General features: G+C 41.2%; 1 protein-coding gene across 1 annotated transcript; it reads left to right on the top strand.

The window, feature by feature from the left end:
- The first annotated feature begins 265 nt into the window (after positions 1-265).
- OOSP4A (oocyte secreted protein family member 4A) lies at positions 266-22082 on the top strand. The gene is made up of 5 exons (XM_058662243.1): positions 266-368; positions 16551-16729; positions 19062-19159; positions 21240-21368; positions 21999-22082. Exons 1-5 carry the CDS (start codon positions 266-268, stop codon positions 22006-22008), a joined length of 519 nt encoding a protein of 172 aa, XP_058518226.1. The 3' UTR covers positions 22009-22082.
- Positions 22083-22743: the final 661 nt, after the last annotated feature.

Here is a 22743-nt window from a genome sequence, read left to right as displayed (position 1 = left end):
GAAAGATGGGGACAATGACGAGAAAGACGGAGAGACTACCACGGAGAAAGACTGGGACGAAGGAGAAAGGGACGACGATAGAGGAAGACAGGGAGGAGAATGAGGGCAGGAATAAGAATAGGGCAGGGGAAGACGGACGGGGAAAGGAACGAAGGCTGGAGCAAGAGGAGAGGGACTATGGAGAAAGATGGGACATGGAGAAGGACCGGTGGAAAGAAGGGTGGCATAGAGAGGGCTGGAGAAGTGGGGAGGAAAGCTAAGGCCAATGGGGAAGAAGGGTTTAAACGCAGCTGCTTTTGGCAACGAGGGGTCATATTGTGGTTCCGGCTTTTCCCAGACCGTCAGAGTATGCCTGCTGGGTGGCGACAGTATAGAACAGGAGAATGCTAACAGTGAAGATCTGCTTTTTAATTCATTGGAGCATAACCACTGTGATGTCTTGGGGTTGTTAGGCATACAATTAACCTAAGTTTTTATTGTTAGCTCAGGCAAAATCTAGTAGTTTTAAAATCATACTTTCCTGATGGTTATTACGAGAGGGGGTGGGGACCCAAAGTTGAAAGCAGGCAAGGACCAGAGAAAGCTCCTCTCCCTAGTCCCGAAGGAAGTTTACTGTTCTTCTGTTTCTGCGGACCGCTCAAGGATCCTGGTTGTTGTTACGATGACCTTGGAACCTGCTAGGCAGGATTTAGGCTTCTTCCATCCCATGTGGTAGATCCAAATGGGGGTGGTTGACCTCAGAGTTCTTGGTCTCCAAAGGCACTCCATTTCCCCGTGGTCTCCTTGGCAGTAGGGATGTAGTCCTCGGTGCTCCTTGGTGAGGATCTGGGAGTCTTCAGGATTGGGATAAAAGCCTCCTCCTTCCTGCCTGCTCCACTCTGGGGTCCCCCCCTGCTCTATGCGTATGACCTCCTGTTAAAAGGATGTTAGGATTACTCCTGATTCCCCCATATGCCTTTGTAGTTTTGCTATTGTCTAATGCTAATTCGAGTCTGTTGCCTATGAGTTACCAGTTATGATCTGGATAGGTTATATTTCCCATCTTCCTCATACCTTCTAGGGTGATGTAAGATTTCTCTGCTCTCCCTCCCCATTTCCAAGTATCATGGGGCCTTACAAGTACATTAGGTTTTACAATTCTTTGATGTAGATCATAAGCAATCTGCCTCATATCATTGGTTACTTCACAATATCTTATTGCATGAGATACAGGCTGTTTGGGGTTGAAATAATATTACTGTTTTTCGGATTGACATCATTTCATAACAGCCACATCGAGCACAACAACAGAAACCCCTCAAAACAAACAAACAAACAAAATGAGAATAGATAGAGAACAACAAGGAAAGCTTAGAACCAGACAGGAAACGGTCAGCGGGGATGCACCTATACCTCACTGGGTGGGACACAAAGATTAGCTACTCCTCACTGGGGTATGGAAGATTTCTCTGCACACCCCTCCTAAACATGCTCACCTAAACTGTTGACATATATCCTGTTAGAATTATAGAGTTAGACCACCTGAAAAACAGCCAGGTTCAGCAAAATCATGCTTCAATGTTATAAACTGCTAAAGACTAAAATTAAAATAGGCATGAGACAGCTGAATAGCAATTTAAGCCATTTTAAGGTGTATAGAATGTGGTTGAATGTAAACCAAAATTGAAATGTCTATGAGGAAGTCACAGGTTGTGGTTGAGAACCTGCATTTTCCTATTAACATATTGGTTATCAATACCATGTCAATTAATGCCATAATGTTGTAAATGGTTGGAAATATTATGTTGGGACTTTTAATTGATTGGAATGATACTCTGCCAGCTCTACCTTCAGACCAGAGATGGTCTCACCAAGAAACCATTGAACTTACCAGGACAATAAGATGCTGGACTTTATGCTTGGTAAATACCTCCAATGAAAGAATGTCAACTGAATTTGAACTATGGAAATGCAACAAGGTGGAGCAATCCACCATGGGGGGAGGGTTTGGGGAGGGGCGGGGGGAATCCCAGTGCATAAAAAAATGTATCACATAATGCAATGTAATTAGTTTTAAAGAAAAAAGGAAATGCAATAAAAAGAAATGTTTAAAAAAAATCATACTTCAATGGCTTTTCTTTCTATCAATGTCAAAATAGCCTGAGAAAAATCTATCGTCACATGTAGATGGGACTGGGAATTTCCATAATTGCAGTAATTGATACCTATGCTAAAAATCCTAAAAATCCTAAAAATTGTAGCTGGGTGCCCAAGAGAACAATCCTTCTTAATTGAACCATAAAAATGGCTCACAGATTTTGGATTTCAGTATCATGGATGGACAGACCTTTTATTCTTCCTCTTTATCAATGATTTTTCATCAAAACAAAATTATTCTTGTGATATTAGAAACATTAATAACGACATGGATAATGCGTTTGTTCTATTGGAGTAAGTGTAATGAGTTCAGGGGTCTTGCTGCTCCACCCATGCTTCCATCTCCTTGAGTCTCAATGATGCTGTAGTTATATGATAGCTCCCAAACTACCCTGCTGTATAACTGGTTCTTTTCTTTCTTTACAGGAATCATTTTTTACCTGTTATTCCACACAAACTATATTCCAGCCAACTAGTGGTAGAAATAAAGGTATAAATTCTGGACACAGAGGCAGTCTTTTTAGTTAATTCTGGAATTGCTACGGAAGATTGCACGACTCATTGGAAGCTGGGCTCATGCTGACAGATGTCCTCTTTTATCTGTATTTCAAAAAAAGCTTTATTTAATCTTTCAGTTGGGGTGAAGTGCAGAGAAAGGAACTTCCTTGTATTTTAAAACTTAAGTGAAGGCATTTTAAGAAATAATAAAGTTTTATAATTCTTAAGTTATTTTCTTTTTCCTTTTTTAAAGATTTATTTATTTTTATCAGAAAGGCAGATATACAGAGAAGAGAGACAGAGAGGAAGATCCTCCATTTGATGGTTCACTCCCCAAGCGGCCACAACAGTTGGAGCTGAGCCAATCCCAAGCCAGGAGCCTCCTCTGGGTCTCCCACGTGGGTGCAGGGTCCCAAAGCTATAGGGCCATCCTCAACTGCTTTCCCAGGCGACAGGCAGGGAAGCGGAGCTACCAGGATCAGAACCACGCCCATATGGGATCCTGGCAAGTGCAAGGCGAGGACCTTAACCACTAGGCTACTACGCCGAGTCCAACAGTTATTTTCAGTCTTTGAAAAAGCTAAGCGCTGCTTATGTAGTATTGTTGTTTAATTAGTATGTGACTGCATTCTATCATATGTGAATACTCTGGGTGACAATTTACTGTTTTATTGTAATCCAATTCTCTTATTACATGCTCATATCACTTCCTTCTTGTGATACATGTCATATAAGATGAAATCGAAAGTTCTTCCAATAACTGTCTGGAAGGTTACTTTTACCTTTTTTTTCTTCTGATCCTTTTTTTTTTCTAAGATTTACCGTAATTTTATTAAAGACAGTCTTCCATCTGTTGGTTCACTCCCCAAAAGGCCACAATGGCTGGAGCTGAGCTGATTGAAGCCAGGAGTTTCTTCTGGGTCTCGCATGTGGGCACAGGGACCTAAGGAGTTGAGCTATCCTCTGCTGCTTTCCCAGGCCGTAGGCAGACTGCTGGATTGGAAGAGGAGCTAACGGGGTCCCTCGTCCAGCGAGTGAAGCTCCGACACAGGTGCTTGCTCTTATGAGGATTTATTGAAGGACAAACTAATTACATAACATAACAAAACAAGAAATCCAAGTATAACACAGAAGGGCAGTAACTACAGCATATTTACAGACTTCCTCTTCTACTACTACTGCTACTACTCTACCACTACTCCTCTTTGTTCTCCTTTGTTCTCTCTCAAACTTAGGTTAAAACCCTATCAACAGCCAATTGCAACAGGGCTGCTTGGCCGCGCATCAAACACACCAATCACAGCCTTGATCACGCACACACACACCAATCACAACTCTGATCACGCGCACACCATGCAGACTGCATGAGACCTTGAACCAATCCTCTACAACTTCCTAAAACTTGTTTACTGCCTTTGTGCCGTGAGAAGACAATAACAAGCGCCATCTTGGAGCAAAGTCCCGCTCTCCACAAGGAGCAGCTAGGACTAGAACCAGTGCTCATAGGGGATGCCAATGCTGTAGGAAGTTTAGCCTGTTGAGTCACTATTCTTAGCCATGGATTGAAAACTTTCTATTTCATGAGAAAGCTGAGAAAGTCTAGATAGTTGCATGTGTCTCATAAAGCTGCTCTTACTTGGGCAATGAAGAAGGAAATACACTCTTCTAATCCTATTCCTGCTGTGTCAGTTGAACTTAATTTTCCTAATTTTAATTTTTAATTGTACCCTCTTTCCCTTTCTACTAAAGCACTGAGCAACTTGACTGACAACATGTCAATCATGCTCAGGCCTGCATGTAAGAACGTGTTTGTGGAGCCGGCATTGTGGCGTAGGACACCATGTGGTCACCGCTGCCACCCGTGACTGCGGCCTTCCACAGAAGAGCTGTTGTAGGTTCTGGCTGCTCTGCTTCTGAGCCAGCTCCCTGCTGACAGCCTGGGAAAGAAGTGGAGAATGGCCCCAGTGTCTGGGTCTCTGCACTCCCAGGGGAGACACAGAAGAAGCTCCTGGCAGTTTAGCCCCAGACATTATGGTTATTTTGGGAGTCAGCCGGTGGAAAGATCTCACCCTTTCTCCTGCCCAGTAACTCTACTTTTGAAATAATCTTTTAGCATGTTTGTGATTTTTTACTTTCATTAGATTCATGAGGAAACAGTTTGGTTCCCCTGAAGAAAAATGAAAGTATCACTGATTTCTAATAAACCTGACAATTGATCTGTTTATGTTGCTATAATTCCTCATATTGACAACTTTGTTTTTATATGTACTCTATGTTAATTATTTCCACTTAAGCATTTCTTTGTTAAACTTAAATTGATCACATTTTAGGAAACCAAGAATAAAATGAAATAATACAAAAGAGCTCTATTGAGAAAATAGCCCAACATAGCTGTTTTACAAAAAGGTATGTTATGGGAAAGTCCTTGAAGCATGCTTAATCTGTCACCACAGAAAATGTATATAATAAGAATGATGTTGTAGGGCCAGGCACTGTAGCCTAGCGGCTAAAGCATACACCAGGATCCCATATGGGTACCAGTTCTAATTCCAGCAGCTCCACTTCCCATGCAGCTCCCTGCTTGTGGCCTGGGAAAGCAGTCGAGGATGGCCCAAAGCCTTGGGACCCTGAACCCACTTGGGAGACATGGAAGAGGTTCCTGGCTTCTGGTTTCTGATTAGTGCAGCTCTGGCCATTGTTGCCACTGGGGAGTGAATCATCGGATGGAAGATCTTCCTCTCTCTCCTCCTCTCTGTATATCTGACTTTCAAATAAAATAAAACTTAGTGGTCTTGTTTATGTTACATTATTTTTATATATGGTGTAACTGCTGCACCATTCTAATTGGAGACCAATTATAAATCACACGTTTACAAATAAGTCTCAAAATGTTGCATATGAGAAAGTTTTTGTTTTTAAGATTTATTTTTATTGGAAAGTCAGATATACAGGGAGGAGGAGAGATAGAGAGGAAAATCTTCCATCTGATGATTCACTCCCCAAGTGGCAACAATGATTGAAGTTGAGCCTATCTGAAGCCAGGAGCCCCGAGCCTCTTCCACGTCTCCCACATGGGTGCAGGGTCCCAAGGCTTTAGGTCGTCCTCGACTGCTTTCCTAGGCTATAAGCAGGTAACTGTATGGGAAGTGGGGCTGTTGCGGTTTGAACTGGCATCCATATGGGATCCTGGAGCATGCAAGGTGAGGACTTTAGCCACTAGTCTACTGTACTGGGCCCACATATGAGGAAGTTTTGATCATTAAAAAAATTCCTACATTTTCTCCATATTTATGCTTTTACCTCCATAGTTGTTTATATCTTACATGCCAGGGACCTCCCTCAACTGAGACAGGGATAATACGCCCCATACTATGGGCAAAGGTAATGATGCAGAGCCCAAAGTGGAGGCAATTGTTTTCATGTATATTTGCTCTGTTATAGAATATTTTAGTTTCCACATTTAATTTACAAGTATGGACTGCTCATTGGATGTGTTCTTCTTCATTGATGGAACGATTTTTGATGAATAAAACAAAAAGTTCCTAAACAGAAGACATTTTTATCCAACTGCCTTATCCCCAGAGAGGAAGTTATTTTATGTTACTCTGAGTTTCACTTCTGGCCTGACCCAAAAATGAAGTCACTAGTCATTAGAAACAATTAACAGCTTACTTCTTAGTGTGGTAAGGATAGCTATACACCCGGCACAAAACTGCCTGTTCGATCAAGTCTCATTTACCATGCTCAGGAAAGAGCAGGTCACCTTCAGTGAGAATGTGGCTTCATCCAAGTAACCCCTTTGAAGTGACCTAGAGCAGCCTTCCATGAACTGGACCTGTGCATTGCGTGGAGGCGTTTTTACCTGGATCCCCATTGGCCAAGCAGAGGCAGAAACTTGCTTGTGATATGTCTAGGAGACAGAGGGTTACTCTGAGGCCTTTCCATGGAGTTGTAAACTCAGCTTGTGTGTTTGTACCCTTTCTACTTCATTCCAGAAGATTCCCAACTCACTCTCTGGTGATTTGGTTCTGCAGCATGTTTAGAATGCCTGGCGCAAAGCTATTTCATGGCCATGGTTATGTGCTCAGTCTACTAAGAGCTCCTCCTCCCCCAAGGGGCTGTAACATTAAACAGCTATTTTAAGGTATGGCCACAAAATTACCAGGGTGGAACACACAGGTAATAAGACACTCTCAACATAAGGATCTAGCATTCAGACATTTATTTACTAAGAAGAACAAACATTGAAAACATCACCAGCTGATGAAAAGACACCATTCCCTGAAGTATCCCACTTGTGGAATCCAAGAACGGCTCCCTTAGGGTCCCGACTGGAGGGTCTTGATTGAGGGAGACCTCTTCATGGATGATTCTACAGCTGCTTCCTCCCAAATTCCCTTCAAAATGACTCTGAGCACAGGCAGTGTTCACCTAAGCTTTCCTGTATGACTAGCTGGGTTCTTTTCCAAGGAACTGGCCAAGAACCTGTGAGGACACACAGCCATCCTTGTTTCATATCTGAAAGAAAAACAGACCTTTGTCTTTTCCTGTAAGTGCGCCAGACCCATGAGAAAAACAGCACATAGAGCTGTGGACTTTAGAGTTCACAGCACAAAGATATGGAGGATGTTTAACATGAATCCTTCATGGCCAATCTATTTCTGCTTAATATTTAAGAAGAAATTATTCTTAAATTGTTTGAATTTATAAAGGGATAATAATCTTCATCTCATATTGTGAAATTTGGATAATCTTGACAACAAAACCAAAATGGACAATAAGACCAAGTGGTACTCTCACTAATTAGTATACATGGAAGCAAAAGTTACTTTAGAAAGTTGGATACACCAGGACTGGCAACAAGCTCATCATCTGCCCTGTGGCTCTGGCATCACATGTGGAAGCTGATTTGAGTTCCAGCTGCTCCACCTGTGACCCAGCTCTCTGCATTGGCCTGGGAAAGCAGCGGAGGATGGCTCAAGTCCTTGGGACCCTGAACCCATGTAGAAGACCCAGAGCAGACACCTGGCTTCTGACTGGCTCAGCTTCAGCCATTGTGTCCATTTGGGAATGAATCAGCAAATGGAAGATCTTTCTATTTCTGTAAAATCTGTCTTTCAAGTAAAAATAAATCTTTAAAAAGTTAGGAAAATCACTTTCAGATGTTCATAAGTAAAGGTAGTATATGATGGTAAGCTGAGCTTCCAAATATAAGGAAATTTATAATATTAGAATATTATCAAAATATTTTACCATATTACATGAATGAATAATATAACCATCTTAGTTGATGCAGAGAAAATTGATGTACTTGTTACTCATGCAAAACACGCAAAACAATACAAATAAATTTAATTCAATCTACATCAAATATTTCATGATAATTATTGATTTTTTTCTTCTATTATCAGAAGTAAAGATACCTACTATTGTTATTTCACTCAACTGTGTGTTGGAAGTTTTGAATGGAACATATGGTTACATTTGGGAATAAAAGATTAACCAGAAAGAAATAATACCACCATTGTTTACAGATGAATAAATGTACACAGAAAATACAGACTTTATAGACAGATAAGTTTTCAATATAAAAACAGGTGGTGTTTAATGTATCAACAGTAAGAAAACTAATTGCAATAAACATGAATGCAGTGGTTATCTGTGGATAAGCATAAAAATTCCTGTAAGCAAACTAAATAAACCAATAATAGAGCATTGAGTTTGCACATTAAAGAAGACATAAAGGAATATTATAATGATGGTCTGAATATTCCAGAAATTTAAGTCAATTTAAATGTTAGTTAAATGACTTTTTAGGATTTATTTTAATTTTTATTTAAAAGACAGATTTACATGGAGAATGTGACACAGACAGAGGTCTTCCATCTCTGATTCACTCTCCAAATAGCCACAATGGCCAGAGCTGAGCTCATCTGAAGCCAGGAGACAGGAGCCTCTTTCAGGTCTCATACCTGGATGCAGCTTCCCAAAGGCTTGGGCTATCCTCTGCTGCTTTTCCATGCCATCAGCAGTCAGATCAGAAGTGGAGCAGTCGGGATACAAATTGGTGCCCATATGGGATGCTGGCACTATAGGGTAGAGAATTAACCTATTGAGCCACGACACTGGTCCCATAACACACTTTATTTTTGTCATTTAATTTAAATTTAACAATTCATTTTATTTTTTATTATATTTACATAGTTGAGAGGGTTACATGCCCATATGGATAGCCAGTTAGGGTGGGGAGGTTTGAGGAATGGAAGAAAGTGGATGAGACAACTGCCTCCAATCTCCTTTTTTCTTCTGGTATCTAGGGAAAATGGAGAGAGAGGAGGAGAGGGGCACTGACAGCAACCCAACCACATCAGTACCCAGGAACTGGGAATAGCCACCCAATATCTTCCCAGGGTCCCCGATGTGGAGCATGTTCCAAGGATACTGCTTAAGTGGTTTTGATAGTTCTGAGATGCTGTTGATTTTGCTGCCCCAAGGTTGAGGAAATCCTTCTAAGATCCGTTGGCTGACATAGTCCACCTCAGAGTCTCAGTTTGCCCAGATACTGTCAAACCTTGGCCAGGAGGGTCATCCAACTTGTTCTGCTCTCTATGATACTAGATATCATCTGCAGGTCTCAATAAAATGGCTGTCTTGGTTCCCATGGACATCTGGGCATGTTGTCTACTACACCAAACCCTGTGATTTTCACTGTGGTTGGAGTTCTGAGTTCAGTGACCCCGTTGGAAGGGTGGGTCCCCAAGAAACCTCCATGACTCCAACTTGACTCCTGTTTGCGCCAGCCAGTGTGGCATCTGATTCAGTCCATCACCTGCATCAGCCTACACACACCGGTTGTTGTGGTTATTTGGTTAATTCTGTCTCCAGCCCCATCTCTTGTGTAAACTAATGGATGCTGCAGCCCAGCCCAACCGTACCTGCCACATGCTTAGCCCTCATGTACACCAGTGGGAACTGCATTCCAGGCGGGGCAACCCGCAATAAACCCCACTAGGCTCGCCGCCCCCAATTCTGGTTCTTGTACTTGCTAGTATGTGCAACAGACTGGTCCAATCTGTCCCTCATCCCATTCAACTCACATACACATCAATGAGCATTGGAGTATAGCTTGACTCAACCAACCCCACTATCCAGACATACTCATGCTTTCAGGTGCCACCGCCTGTCTAGCCAGGCCCACTCCCAGAACTGGTTCTTATGCTCTCCAGTGGGAGTTGTAGCCTGTCAGAGAGGTGTCCACAGTTTTGCTCCTGGGCCTACTCCCAGCCCTAGTTTTTGCACTTTCCAGGAGGTTCTGTGGTCTAGTCTGACCAGACTTGACCCCAGTCTCGGCACCTGCCAGCTGATGCTGTGGCAAAGTCCAACCAGCCTACCCTTACTCTGGCTCATGCATGCGCCAGTGGATATGGTCGCTTAGCCCAGCCTGGTTCTCCCCCTAATCAGCTCACATGCAGGCCAATGAGTGTTGTAGCCCTGTTCAGCATGGTCTTCCCCCAGTCCCAAATTTTACACTCAACAGCAGGAGCAGTAACCTAGTAGGGGAGTCCCTATAGCTCCTCTACTAGGCTTGTTCCTCACCAGGGTCTTATGTGTGCTGGTAGGAGCTGCAGCTCAAGCTGGCATGGCTTGTCTCACCTTGGCGTCCACCACTGGATGCTGTAGCCTGGCTTGGTCTGGCCTGCCACCATTCCAGCTCATGCTGGGAGGTGCTGAAGCCTAGCCCAGGCCATCCAGCCCCCAGTCCCAGCCCTAATGTGAATTGGCTATGTTGTGGCACAACCTGGCCTGTCCTGCTCCCTGTCATGGTTTTCACATCTACCAGTAGGTTCTGTGAACTGGCCCAGTCTAGTCCACACCTAGAACTGAGCCACACGTGCGCAGTAGGTACTGTAACCTGGTTGGGTCTGGGCTATTCCCAGCCTTGGTTCTTGCACTCACTTGTAGGGACTGTGTCCTGACAGAGGAGTTCCCCAAGCTCCTCTATCAGGTCACCTTCCAGTGGTAGATCTTGCACAACTGCTGGGTCCTTGGCCCAACCTGACTTGACCTGTCTCCTGTTCTAGCAGGAACAGTGGCCTACAGTTGAGTCCTACAGCCCAGCCATGCCTGGTCCACCCCCACACCCTGCTATCATATGATTCAGCAGGTGCAGAGACCTAGTCCAGCCTGTCCTATATCAAGTTTAGTTCTGTGAGCACCAGTGGGTGCTGGAGTCTAGCCCTGTCTGGTATACCACCAGTCATGTCCAGCCCAGTTTACCACCTCCATTCTAGTAGTCTTGCTCACTAGTAGGAACCATAGCCTAGCAGGGGCATCCTCTTAGCTCCCCAGTCAAGCCAGCTCTCAGCCACAGATTTTGTGCATGCCAATGTTTGCTCCAACTCAGCCCAACATAACCCATCACCCAACTTTGCCTTTGTCATTAGATGCTACAGCTGGCTGACCTGTCCCATACCCAGGCCCAACTCTTGCTGGTGGGGCTGCAGCCTTGCCCTGCCTAGCCTTCCCCCAGCCTTGGCTTTCATGCAAACTGGTAGGTGTGATAACCTAGCTTAGCTTGGCATGGTCTGCACCCCATCTTGGCTCTCATACATGCCAGTGTGCTATGCTTTTGCCTGACCCTGGCCAGTCTGCCCACTACAGAGCCAACCCATATACCTGCTGACAAATGAAGCAGCCTACCCAGCCTGACCAACACCCAGCTAAGACTCTTGTGCTCACCAAAGGGAGCTACAGCAGAGTACTCTAAGTTCCGCCACCAGGCCCACTCCCAGATCCAGATCTCATGCTGCCAGCAGGTGCTAGGCCCTTACCCAACAGTTTGCTCCTCAGTGTTGGTCTTTCTGTGTGTTTGGGTGTGCCTGTGAGTGCTACAGCCTGTACCAGCCTGGCTTCTTTCCAACCCATGTACCCATGAGTGTGATTGAGTTCCATGGTCATGACTAGTTTAGCTTGTCACACTCCCAGCCTCTGAACAAACCTGTTGGAATGGCAGTCCCACAGGGGTGAAACCACGATCCCCCACAGAATCTGCTCCCAGACCCAGTTCTGTCATGGCGGTCCAGCCTAATACGGTCCACCCTATGCCCCAACACTCACTGGTGGGTACTGGGGTTGAGTTCTGCCAGGCAGGCTCACTAGCCATGGCTTTTGTGTGTGCCAGCAGGTGGTGGCAATAATCCCAACTCAGGTCTCACATGTGGACGGGTGTATTTATTTGGCCCCAAAAGTTCCTCTGGTTTCCCTCCTCTAAACCACCTGGTTTAAACCCCCGCATTTATCTGTAAGTGCAATCGCCAGCTTGATGGAAGTCTCCCAGAAGTCATTCCTCACCTGTTACATTCTCCCTCCCACACATTTCCAGACTTACTTCCCTGAGCAGTCCACAGCTCCCCGTGCCCAGTCCTCTGGTGATATGCTATGCCAGCTTAGGGCCCTGCATGTCTACCTATGGCCCATGCACACTCGTGTGTGGGCTCACAGATCCTGTCTGTTGGAGTGCTGGCGTCTATGCCCTAACAATCTAGGCCTTTGCCTACGGCTGTGGTCAAGTGACTTTAATCACTGAAACTTGTCAAGCTGGCTTAAAAAAATATGGAACCAGGACTTTGGCTCAATTGGCAAATCCTCCATCTCAACCTGCTGGGATCCCATATGGGTGCTGGTTTGTGTCTCAGTTGCTCAACTCACATGCCAGCTCCTGGCTGGCTCTAGCACGGTAGCCTAGTGGCTAAATCCTCACCTTGCACATTCCAGGATCCCATAACAACACCAGTTCATGTCCTGGCTGCTCCACTTCCCTTCCAGCTCCCTGCTTGTGGCCTAGGAAAGCAGTAGAGGATGGCCCAAACCTTGGGACCCTGCACCTGTGTGGGAGACCCAGAAGAAACTCCTGGCTCCTGGCTTTGGATAGACACAGTGTTGGTCATTGCAGTCATTTGGGGAGTGAACCAGTGGTAGATGGATCTTTCTGTCTCTCCTCTGTAAAAATCTGCCTTTTCAATAAAAATAAATGAATCTTTAAAAAAATATGGGCTGGCAAATTAAGAAATTCTAGAGATACATTATGCTCATATTTTATAACACTGTACTGTACACTTTAGAAGTTAAGAACATAAGGATTGGTGTGGTGACATTGCAGTCTATTCCCCTTTGGATGTTGGTTCTAGTCCTGGAAGCTTCACTTATTATGCAGCTCCCTGCATCTGGCCTGGGAAAGCAGTGGTGAGATGGCCCAAGTCTTTGGGCTCCTGCACCCACATGGGAAACCAGATCAGCTCTGCTCTGGCTATTGTAGCATTTGGGGAGTAAAAATAGCACATAGAATACTCTGCCAAGTCTTCCTTTCAAATAAAAATAGATGCTTTTTTTTTTAAACTAAGAGGGTAAAAATAAAATAAAATATGGAAAAAGATAAATAAATAGAAATTTTAAATAGCAGTTGATCAAATAAAGACACTCTCAGAGAAAATTTTGGATTTACCATATCATATATAATTAGTATTCTGTAGAACGATTACTACCGAGTGTGATATTGATGCAAATCTAAAATATAAATCCATTGACATGACATAGGAATGAAATGCCAGAATATGTGTAAACATGTGCTTCGTTCATGGATTGGAAGGCTTAAAAAGATTAAGACTGCGACACTTCTTAAAGCAACCTACAAATTGAATGTAATCCTTAATAAAATCTCAACTACCGTTTTTTCTTTAACATAAAAGGAAACTCTGATCTTGACAGTGTTTGCCAACAAATATCCTGCACCTAGAACCTGAGACAATCTTAATGACATGCTATGCAATTTTAAAAGATAACTTATTAGGCCTTTTAAACAGTGAATTGTGCCAAATAGGAAAAAGTTGGCATTGTTATCTTTGCCCATTATCTTGCTCCCTTAAGATTTTCAACTATTAAGTTTAATTACCCCAAAATGGTCCCAGGAAGCAGAGCACTGGAAGCAGGCTTTCCAATTTTTTTTTCAAAGGTTAGACCCTGATTTGTGGATTCATTTATCTCTACTAGAAGCTCCTGGAGTTTGTTACAACACAGGCTAGTATACCTTGTTCCAGGCTGTGAGATCTGAGTGACTGGCTGGCAGGCACAGCATTGGCATTAATCTAGGATAAACGTGATATATAATATCTTCATGATGTTTTTGTGTGTGTGTGTGTGAAAACAAACTTATTTTTTAATATTGCTTTCCATTAACTTTTTGAATTGGCCTTATCCACAAGAGTCAAATATAGATACATGATTTCTCTACAACTCCCTGATCCCAAAAGTTCTTGATAGTAGAAATTATATATAGCAGAAATTATTTATAGCATTTGATAGAGCTGCACAAGTCTTCTATACCTTCCTCAACTAGCCCTGCAAAGCCCTAATTTATACAGTCCAATAATCACATATCCATTATGCTGATGATGACAAACGTTTGGGGAAGGCCTACAAGTGTAGACCCTTTCACATTTTCTCCCCGTGATTTTCTGAATTATGGGCAATACTTCAAAGCTGGTGGAAGATGTTTATTTGGATCTAAGTATTTGAGGGATCTTCAAAAAGTTCCTGGGAAATGAGTCATTTGAAAAACCTATGCATAGATTTCCAAACAATTTTCTGCACCAGAATCAACTCACCTCACATGATTCCAATTTCCACCAACTTTTTGATTGTAACTTCAGCTGTGGGAAGAACAATGCAACCCTCTGCTGAGGGCTGCTGCAGGCTTTCCTGCCTGAGAAATCCTCACTCCCAGCTGAGAAGGCGGGGGGTGGGGGGTTTTATAAACACCTGCGGAAGCCACTGCCGCTGACTCTGTTGTTTGCTGTGAAGCCTGGTCTGTGATCCGAAGTCAGGATGAAGATTTTTGGTGTGCTAGGAGGGCTCTTCATGCTCCTTGTGTCTGTTCGTGGTTCTGCTGAGTGTAAGCAAAGGAGGGAGTTGCAGAGATGGCAGTTTCACTCAGTGCGGGTGCTTTTGCTGACATACGTTGACTGGGGGTGTGCGTATTTATAACCTCTGGTGGGTCATAGCTTCAGAGATGCAGCTTTTTCCCAACCATCTTCACCTCTCTGCTTCCTGTTTAGTCTGTCATATTGGCTATTGGCTGACTTCAGGAAGGCTGTTTCTTTTTTCTTGATAAGATAGTTCCAGGTTTTTATGTTCTTGTCACTTTATAGAATAGAAATTATTTGCAGTGACTTCAAAATTGGGAAAGTCTCCAGGTACCCGGGAGAGGACATGTAGTGTCAGGTGAATCATGAATTGTGGGCAGAGTGCAATGAGCTATATCCAGCTGTGGATGATTTGTCTTCAGAGCTGGGGATCCAAGCAGGTCTTATCTCGGCTTTAATCTTGTTCAGCTGCTAAACAGCTAAGTGATAACTAAGTTTATCCATCAGTAAGCAGGCAGTCCTTGTAATATCGATATTAGAGGAATGTAGTAAACACTAAATGAGATATAAAAGAATTTGGCTTTCTTAACAGTTGTAACAAGCTATCACTTAAGTAACTGTGGTATTTTAGATTTGTTTAGTTTTACCTAGCATATCGGGTAATTTTTGAAACAATAGCATACATTCCTACAAATGCATTTTAAGTGTATAAATGAGGCTTTTTTGTGTGATTATAACACCCAAATTATGAACAAAACAGTATTAGTAGCCCAACAATACTATTTTTCCTTTCTCCGTTTTGTTTTTTTATAACCTGTGAAGGAATATATTTCCATTTACATGTATGATTCAGTGAAACAATTTTTATAACTGTGTAGAGGGTAATCTGACATCACCCCTCATCCAAGCTTTTAATGTTCTCTCTCAATATTAACTACCATGAATAAGAGAAAATGAGATATTTGTCTTTTTTCTGCCTTGGATCTGGCACAATAATCTTCGCTTAACACACATTTTCACTGCAATTGTCAGGATTTCACTATCTTAATGGCTGAGTAATATTACATTGTGCAAATCACCATATTTTCTTTAACTAGTCATCAGTTGGTGGACCTCTAGGTTGGTGCCAAACTTGGGTACTGGGAATTGGAGTGCTACACTTCTGTGAGTGCAGATAATTCTTTCATGTGGTCTTTTATTTTCTTTGGATATTTTTCTGGGAGTGGGATAGTTCAGTCATATGTAGATCTTAGTTTTAGTTTTAGTTTTCAGAGGAATCCTTATGTTTTGTGTACCAGTTTACATTCCTACCAAGTTAGGGGGTCTTTTTCTCCACATTCTCACCAGCATTTGTTCTGCTATTTTATATTTATTTTTGTATGTTAGCTACTCTCACTGGGGTGAGGTGAAACCTCATTGTTGTCTTTATTTGCATTTCTTTGATGGGTAGTGAGCTGAATACTTTTTTGTGTATTTGTTGGCTAATTTGTATTCCATCCTTAGGAAAAAATCTTATATTTTTTGCCCATTGCTTGTTTTGTTGAGTTTCTTGAGCTCTTCAGATAGCAGGTAATATTGAAAGGTTCAAATGCTTTGATGCAAGATAAAATTTTAAATAGAACATAGAATACATTTTTCTGTGCTCAATCAAAATATCAAAGCTTCCCTATTCCTATTTTTATCTATGTCTATTATGGTTGGAAATTTTGTGAATTTATTAATTAAATTTATTGGTAAAGTCTTATCGCTAAAACATCAAAAAGATATTTAGCTTAGAACCTCATGAGCATTAATTCCTATGTTTTTTTTCTTATGAAAAAACAGAGCCACATAGAGCTGAAATAATTGTCCTAGATTTCATAGCAGGAAAATGTACAGTTAGAAACAAAACAGTTTCCCTTTGTTAATTGGGAATTCAGTTAAGCTGGGAGCAAGTTTCCTAAGCTATTGTTTGGACACGTACACTAACTGTTTTCCCTTTGTATTTTCTTTCGCCAGTGTCTGTAAGCTGTACTATTGCTTGGATCCATGTTCTAATCGGACGAACACCTATAATAGATAACGTGCCGTTCCATGCAGGCGAACTCTATCTAGGATATGGCTGCCCTGTCAATGTAGTTGAGTCAAATTTCCTCGGATTCCTTTACCTCCTAAGTTTTTGTGGCATCAGAGTGCAAGTAAGAACAATTATTTCATTATATATCCTTTGATTATTTTAAGGCTACACATCAGTGATAAAAACTGAATGGTTGAAATTTTGTTGGCGTGTTTTAAAGCTCATATAATATTGATTCAAGTTTTTATTTCTCTGTAGAAGATACAGAAGGAGTTTTAAAAGTTATACATTCATTTGTTTACATTCTACCAATAGATCTTTTGCTTTTGATGACAGTGATTTAAGTTAGGTTTTACAACAGAGAACATAAAGAAAAATGTTTCATTTTGAAATTGTCCTTCAATCCTCCATTCCTTTGTTGTTTGGCCTAAAATTTCAACAGACATAGCCTGTGTAAGGTTGTATTATTTCTTAACTACCAAAAGAGATAAATTTTAGTTGAAACTAGAAACCTTTTTTTAACTTTTTTGGTGAAGCACACTTATTTTTCCTGTTTGGAAACAGATTTGCCTCACTTTTGGTACAAATGACAGATAAACTGGAATTTACTGGTTCCATTTGTTTCTTGTTCTATCTCCAGTACTAAAATAAGGTTAAGTGTATGGCAAGTAACCAACTCAGCATATTCAGATGCTGGTTTGTAAGGTAAAGGAACTAAGCTAAGAGGAAACGCTATGCCAAATTTCACTTCAGAAAGCTATGCTAGTGCAAACAGAAAGTTTGTAGGAATTTTGCTAGGACTTCTAGAAAAGAGGCTCATTCTTTTCCATTGGGACTAAGAACAAGTAATTGTTAAACAGATAGATACCGAGGTCTCTTTTTGTCACCTCTGAAGGCAGAAATTGAGGAAGGAGGAAACCAAGGAATGAGAAGTTTGAAGTTGTTAAGGGAGGTGGGAATAAGGAGGAAAAGGTATCATAGTGTGAGAATTAATCTGGTTTGCATCCACTTCTTCCAAATGACTCTGAGACTCTCCAGGGTGCGGGTTACTATATTCCTGTTTGTGAGAACTCCAGATTAAGACATTTTTAAAGAAAGATTTACTGATTTCTTTTTTAAATATTTGAAAAACAGGACCACAGAGAGTAGGAAAGGCATAGAAAGAGATCTTTTATCCTATAATTCACTCCCCTGATGGCTACAATGACCGCAACTGTACCCGTCCAAAGCCAAGAGCCTGGAGCATCTTCTGGGTCTCCCAGGGGCACAAAGACTTGGCTCATCTGCTTTTCCAGGCTTGTCAGAATCAAATGGATCAGAAGTAGAGTAGGCCGACTCAAACCAGCACTCATGAAGGGTGCTGGCATTGTGCCACAATGTAATTGTACCAACCCTGTAATGAAATTCTTGAATGTGTAATACCGTCATGTAAAATGTTTTACTCTGAAAGTGTTTACCATGGTCCTTTTATTTGCTTTTGGTTATCTCAGGCACCAGCAAGCTCTCTTGAATATCACATTCTCTAGATGCTAAATGGCACACCTAAAGAAAACATCACATTCTCTAGATGCTAAATGGCACACCTAAAGAAAACTCATGAGCAAGAACTGACTGCAGCTTATTTGGGAAAGTAAAGTACTGTCACTTTTGATAGTGCCTTACGTATTTCAATTCTAGAATTATCAATATTCTACATTATATAATAACATCTATGTTTTCACAGAAAGTTTTCACTTTCTGTGAAATTCATTATTCTGAAGGTAAATTACTGGGCTAGGTTTTTATTTTAGTTGTTTTCCCTTAAAAATTGTTAGGCTAATTGCTCTTACTTACATTGAATATAATACCATCAATCATGATTTGTACCTTTGTTGGCAGCTATCACCAATAGATGAAAATTCAGCCTGCTTTTTTTTAGATAAAATTTTTACACCCATAAAAGTGTGTGAATTGCTTAAGCAAAATTACATCAGTTTAATTGTATATTCACAGAAAAAAGTGAGAATGGATATTGCAACAGATAGACTTGTCTGCAAAACCTAAAATGCTTACTTTCTGGCCCTTTGTAGAAAATGTTTTATCAATTTATTCGTTTATATTATCTCTATTTTTGGGGGGGAAGATGTAGCCTTCTCTACTGCCAAAATCAGTGATAGCTAACACTGAATAAATGAGGGTCTTCATTGAAGTCAAACTTTAATTCTTAAACAAATAGAGTGATCAGAAATTATCGAATCAGACTTAACTGTCAAATGCAATTTCCCTGATAGTACCTTCCAGACATTCATGCTAAAGCCACATTTTGTCACTTGTCTCCAGATATTGTATTTGGATGTCTGTTTTAAGTCATAAAGTAAAAATGATGATTGTGTTTTCATTTACTGTATTTAAACTATGTTGAAACCATTTGAAAGAGATGGAAGTAAGATAATTTATACCATTTATATCTTTAGGAGTATCCATTAGGTATTGTCATTGAAACTTCAGTCACGTATGAGCCAACGTTTGCAGATTTTATTATCCGCATCCCAGTATCATGTTATAGTCAAAGGTAAGTACAGTCGATTACCAAGAAATAAACCTATCTGTCTTTGACTGCAGATGTTTCGATGAGAGTAAAACTGTTTGATTAAATATTAGAATAAATTTAGTCTCTGGTGTTAAATCATGTAGATCTAAAAAAAAATCAATTGGTTCTTTCCATGTATTTTATAACTGAGTAATTGAAGCTTGGTTGGTACATGAAAGTATTTGACTCAGCGAAGATTATATTAGAAGATTTTGTGGTAGATTCTGCTTTCTTGGAGTGTGCATTGACTGCACCTACTGTCTCATGGGGCCTCGCCCATACATTTTACGTAAAATGACAAGCCCTTAAACATTTGTAACAACACATCTGCCAATGTTGAGATGAACCAAGAGATTCAAAATGGAAGTGTTTCTCCCAAACATTAAAGCCTGAACCAAGACCACCTCTGAGGACTGCCTATAGGATATTGATTTCAAGACTTGTTAATGGACAATGTTTTCCCTTATTTGAAAGCTCACCTTCAGTGCCGGGCGGCGTGGCCTAGCTGCTAAAGTCCTTGCCTTGAACGCACCGGGATCCCATATGGGTGCCCGTTCTAATCCCGGTGCTCCACTTCCCATCCAGCTCCCTGCTTGTGGCCTGGGAAAGCAGTCGAGGATGGCCCAGGGCTTTGGGACCCTGCCCCAGTGTGGGAAGTTCCTAGCTCCCGGCTTTGGATTGGCACAGCACCGGGCATTGCGCTCACTTGGGGAGTGAATCATCGGATGGAAGATATTCCTCTCTGTCTCTCCTCCTCTCTCTCTATATCTGACTTTATAGTAAAAATAAATAAATCTTTTTAAAAAAAAAAAGCACTCCTTCAATGGGACAATAAAGGAGGAAAGCTTTATGTTTCCAGGCTTAGGTAGCTGTGCTTGTGGTCAGCCCCAGGTGTACTGGTCATGAGATCCACCTACCCATGTACTTTCTCTGCACATGCAGTATTCATTTAACCCATTTTTCTTTTTTCTTTTTTTTTTTTCCTCCAACAGTCTGACTTCTGGAGACTTAAATGGCTGGTTATCTTGTAATCGCTGATTTCAATTGGATTATGTGGAATCTGCTTTCCTTTAACATTTTCTTTCTTCTAATGGATATATAATCAAGTTAGATCTATCTCTTCAGTGTTAGATCAGGTTTAGGTTTCCTTGACATGTAACTTTGGGCACAAAGGATTCTAACGAGAAGGTTCTGTATGGTCTACTAGTCCACTGTTCCCGCCTGCTTCTTTTGTTTTCATTCTTGATAGGATGAAAGCAATAGTCTAAAGTATCTACTGATTACAGGCTGTTACTGTGATTCATTTTGCTAATATAATGCCCAGGTCATGATTTAGACTTTCCTAGGAAGTAGTTATCCTAATGTAAGATCTGCTTCTTCCATACAGCTCTCACCCAGCAAAGACCTCCGCCTGAACTCTGTTTCCTATCTTGATGCTTTTCATTCTAGTATCTTGTATTTTGAGTTCATCTCTCCTGTTTCATAGATGTGCTTGGGTTATATCCCAGAAAAATAGCTACAACTCTGGTACTTAGGGGAAAATTACTCTGTCATGTTACAGGGTTGGAAGAAATGCTCTCCTTTACCTCTTGCTTTTACTCTTCTGTGGGGAAGCATCCTGTTTGAGTGATTCATTTAAAATGCCCTTAATTGGCATCATAAGGAGAAGAATTTTTAAAATCCCTGATCCTTCTATTACGGGTCCAATAATCCAAATCTGTATGTCTCTAGTCCAATTCGGTAAATTTGTAAGTTGATTAGAGGTAACATATCAACTTTAACCACTTATCAAATGTTTCTTGCAGATTAAACTTCTATTAAAGAGTTTTGGAAGTTTGTAGAATTTTCTGGATGTGATGGAAAACTATTTACCCTTTCATTAACATTTTTTTTCTGTACTGTGTATGAAATAGCATAGCAAAATTCCATTTTGTATACAGTGGTTGATTTTGCTTATGACTGAGAGAGGGTGTTAGTTGTCCTCCTACCTCAATTCCTTTCCTATCTCCCGAAAGTTTGAGATATGTAAGGCTCAACTCTAGGTAATTTTTCTTTCCTTCAGTAAGTTTCCAATGGCTGTGATGATGAGAATGAGAGACAATACTGGAAGAGAATGCAGAAGATCAGTGGGACAGTCCTTACTATCATGTAAACCTGAGGTCTTGGGATTCAGCCTAGACTCATTGATTATGTGAGTGTATTTTGGATTGGTACTGTGTACTTATGAGAGGTTTAAAGTACAATAATAATGCAATGGATTAATAAAAATACATTTAGAATATGTGCCCATGTGATTTTTAGTCTATGATAATACCATCTATGATTATTATCAATATTTAATATTAGCATTTCTTATTTTCTCATCTGAAATGTAGTTAATTTTATGTTGAACCTCCATTGCATTTTATATTGGCAATCCACTCCAGCCAAAGAAGAAGCTTGAGTCTTATACAAATATGGAGTGGAATTTTGAGTTTCCTTGGGAATTGTAACTTGACTTCTGTGCCCACTCTTATATTAGCTTTTTGTTTTAGAAGCACTAAATACCTGTAAAGTAACTGTAAGAAATATTAAAGTAGAATATGGCCTTTGGATTTGGGATTAGAGGGACGGACTTCCATATGTCAACTGACTCTCAACTCAAAGAGACAATGTGCTCATGCAAAATTTATGAAGATTATGAACGAATCTCATTGATTTACTTGAATTATTATGTTTAAAATTGATGTGCTCTCTTCTCACATTTTTGCTTTGTGGATGCTCTGAACTTTTTCAGTGATATAAGCAATGCTATGACGTGACTGTCTTTACTTCCTCACAGGAGCAGTTAATCCTTGCACCAACAAACTGTTATCCCTTCCTGTCCAGTCTAAAAATGAAGCTCTGAGTTGTATGGGATGAGGCAGCCTGACAATCGCTGGGACTCTGGCTGCGTGAGGATTTCCCTGCACCTTTCAGGAGTCAGATGCAAGCTTATGGACGCTGTGTTTTTACTATTTCAAATATGCTCTTTTGATCTTTTAGAAATGAAACTTATTCTAACTATTTATGAATTTTCTTGGTGCAAAATGTAGTTTCTACAGATAATAAACTTGCAATAAAAGGTACTTTTATGAAATAGTTTGATAATTTTTACTGAATCGCTTAAGCCCACTAAAATCTTGTGTGGGGTCCATGGGCAGACTTTTAGAAGACCACTCTCTGGGTCACCATCTCATTGCTCCACATTCGCACATATTCTGTTTGTTGGGAAACCAATTTATCCGTTGCCCAATAACACCTTCATGTGGGAAACACAGCAATTACACAACCATTTCCTAATTGGTTAGAGACCACCAATGGGGCAGGTCTTGTGCAGGTTCCCTCCCGAACAAGAGAGTCAGGGAACCCTTAAAAACCCAAGACATTTCTAGAAACTTCTAATCCTCCCCCACTCCCTTTCTCCCCCTGTCCCTCCTACTCGCTCTCTTTTTTTCTCCTTCCCTCTCTTCCTCTTTCTCTCTCTTTCCCCCTTCCTGCGTTCCTCTCTCCGTCTCTGTCTCGGGAGACACCACATCTCCAGGATC

The sequence above is a fragment of the Ochotona princeps genome, chromosome 4, assembly GCF_030435755.1.
Source record: "Ochotona princeps isolate mOchPri1 chromosome 4, mOchPri1.hap1, whole genome shotgun sequence".
In the NCBI taxonomy this organism is placed as follows: Eukaryota; Metazoa; Chordata; class Mammalia; order Lagomorpha; family Ochotonidae; genus Ochotona; species Ochotona princeps.
This window is presented reverse-complemented; position numbering and strand designations above follow the sequence as displayed.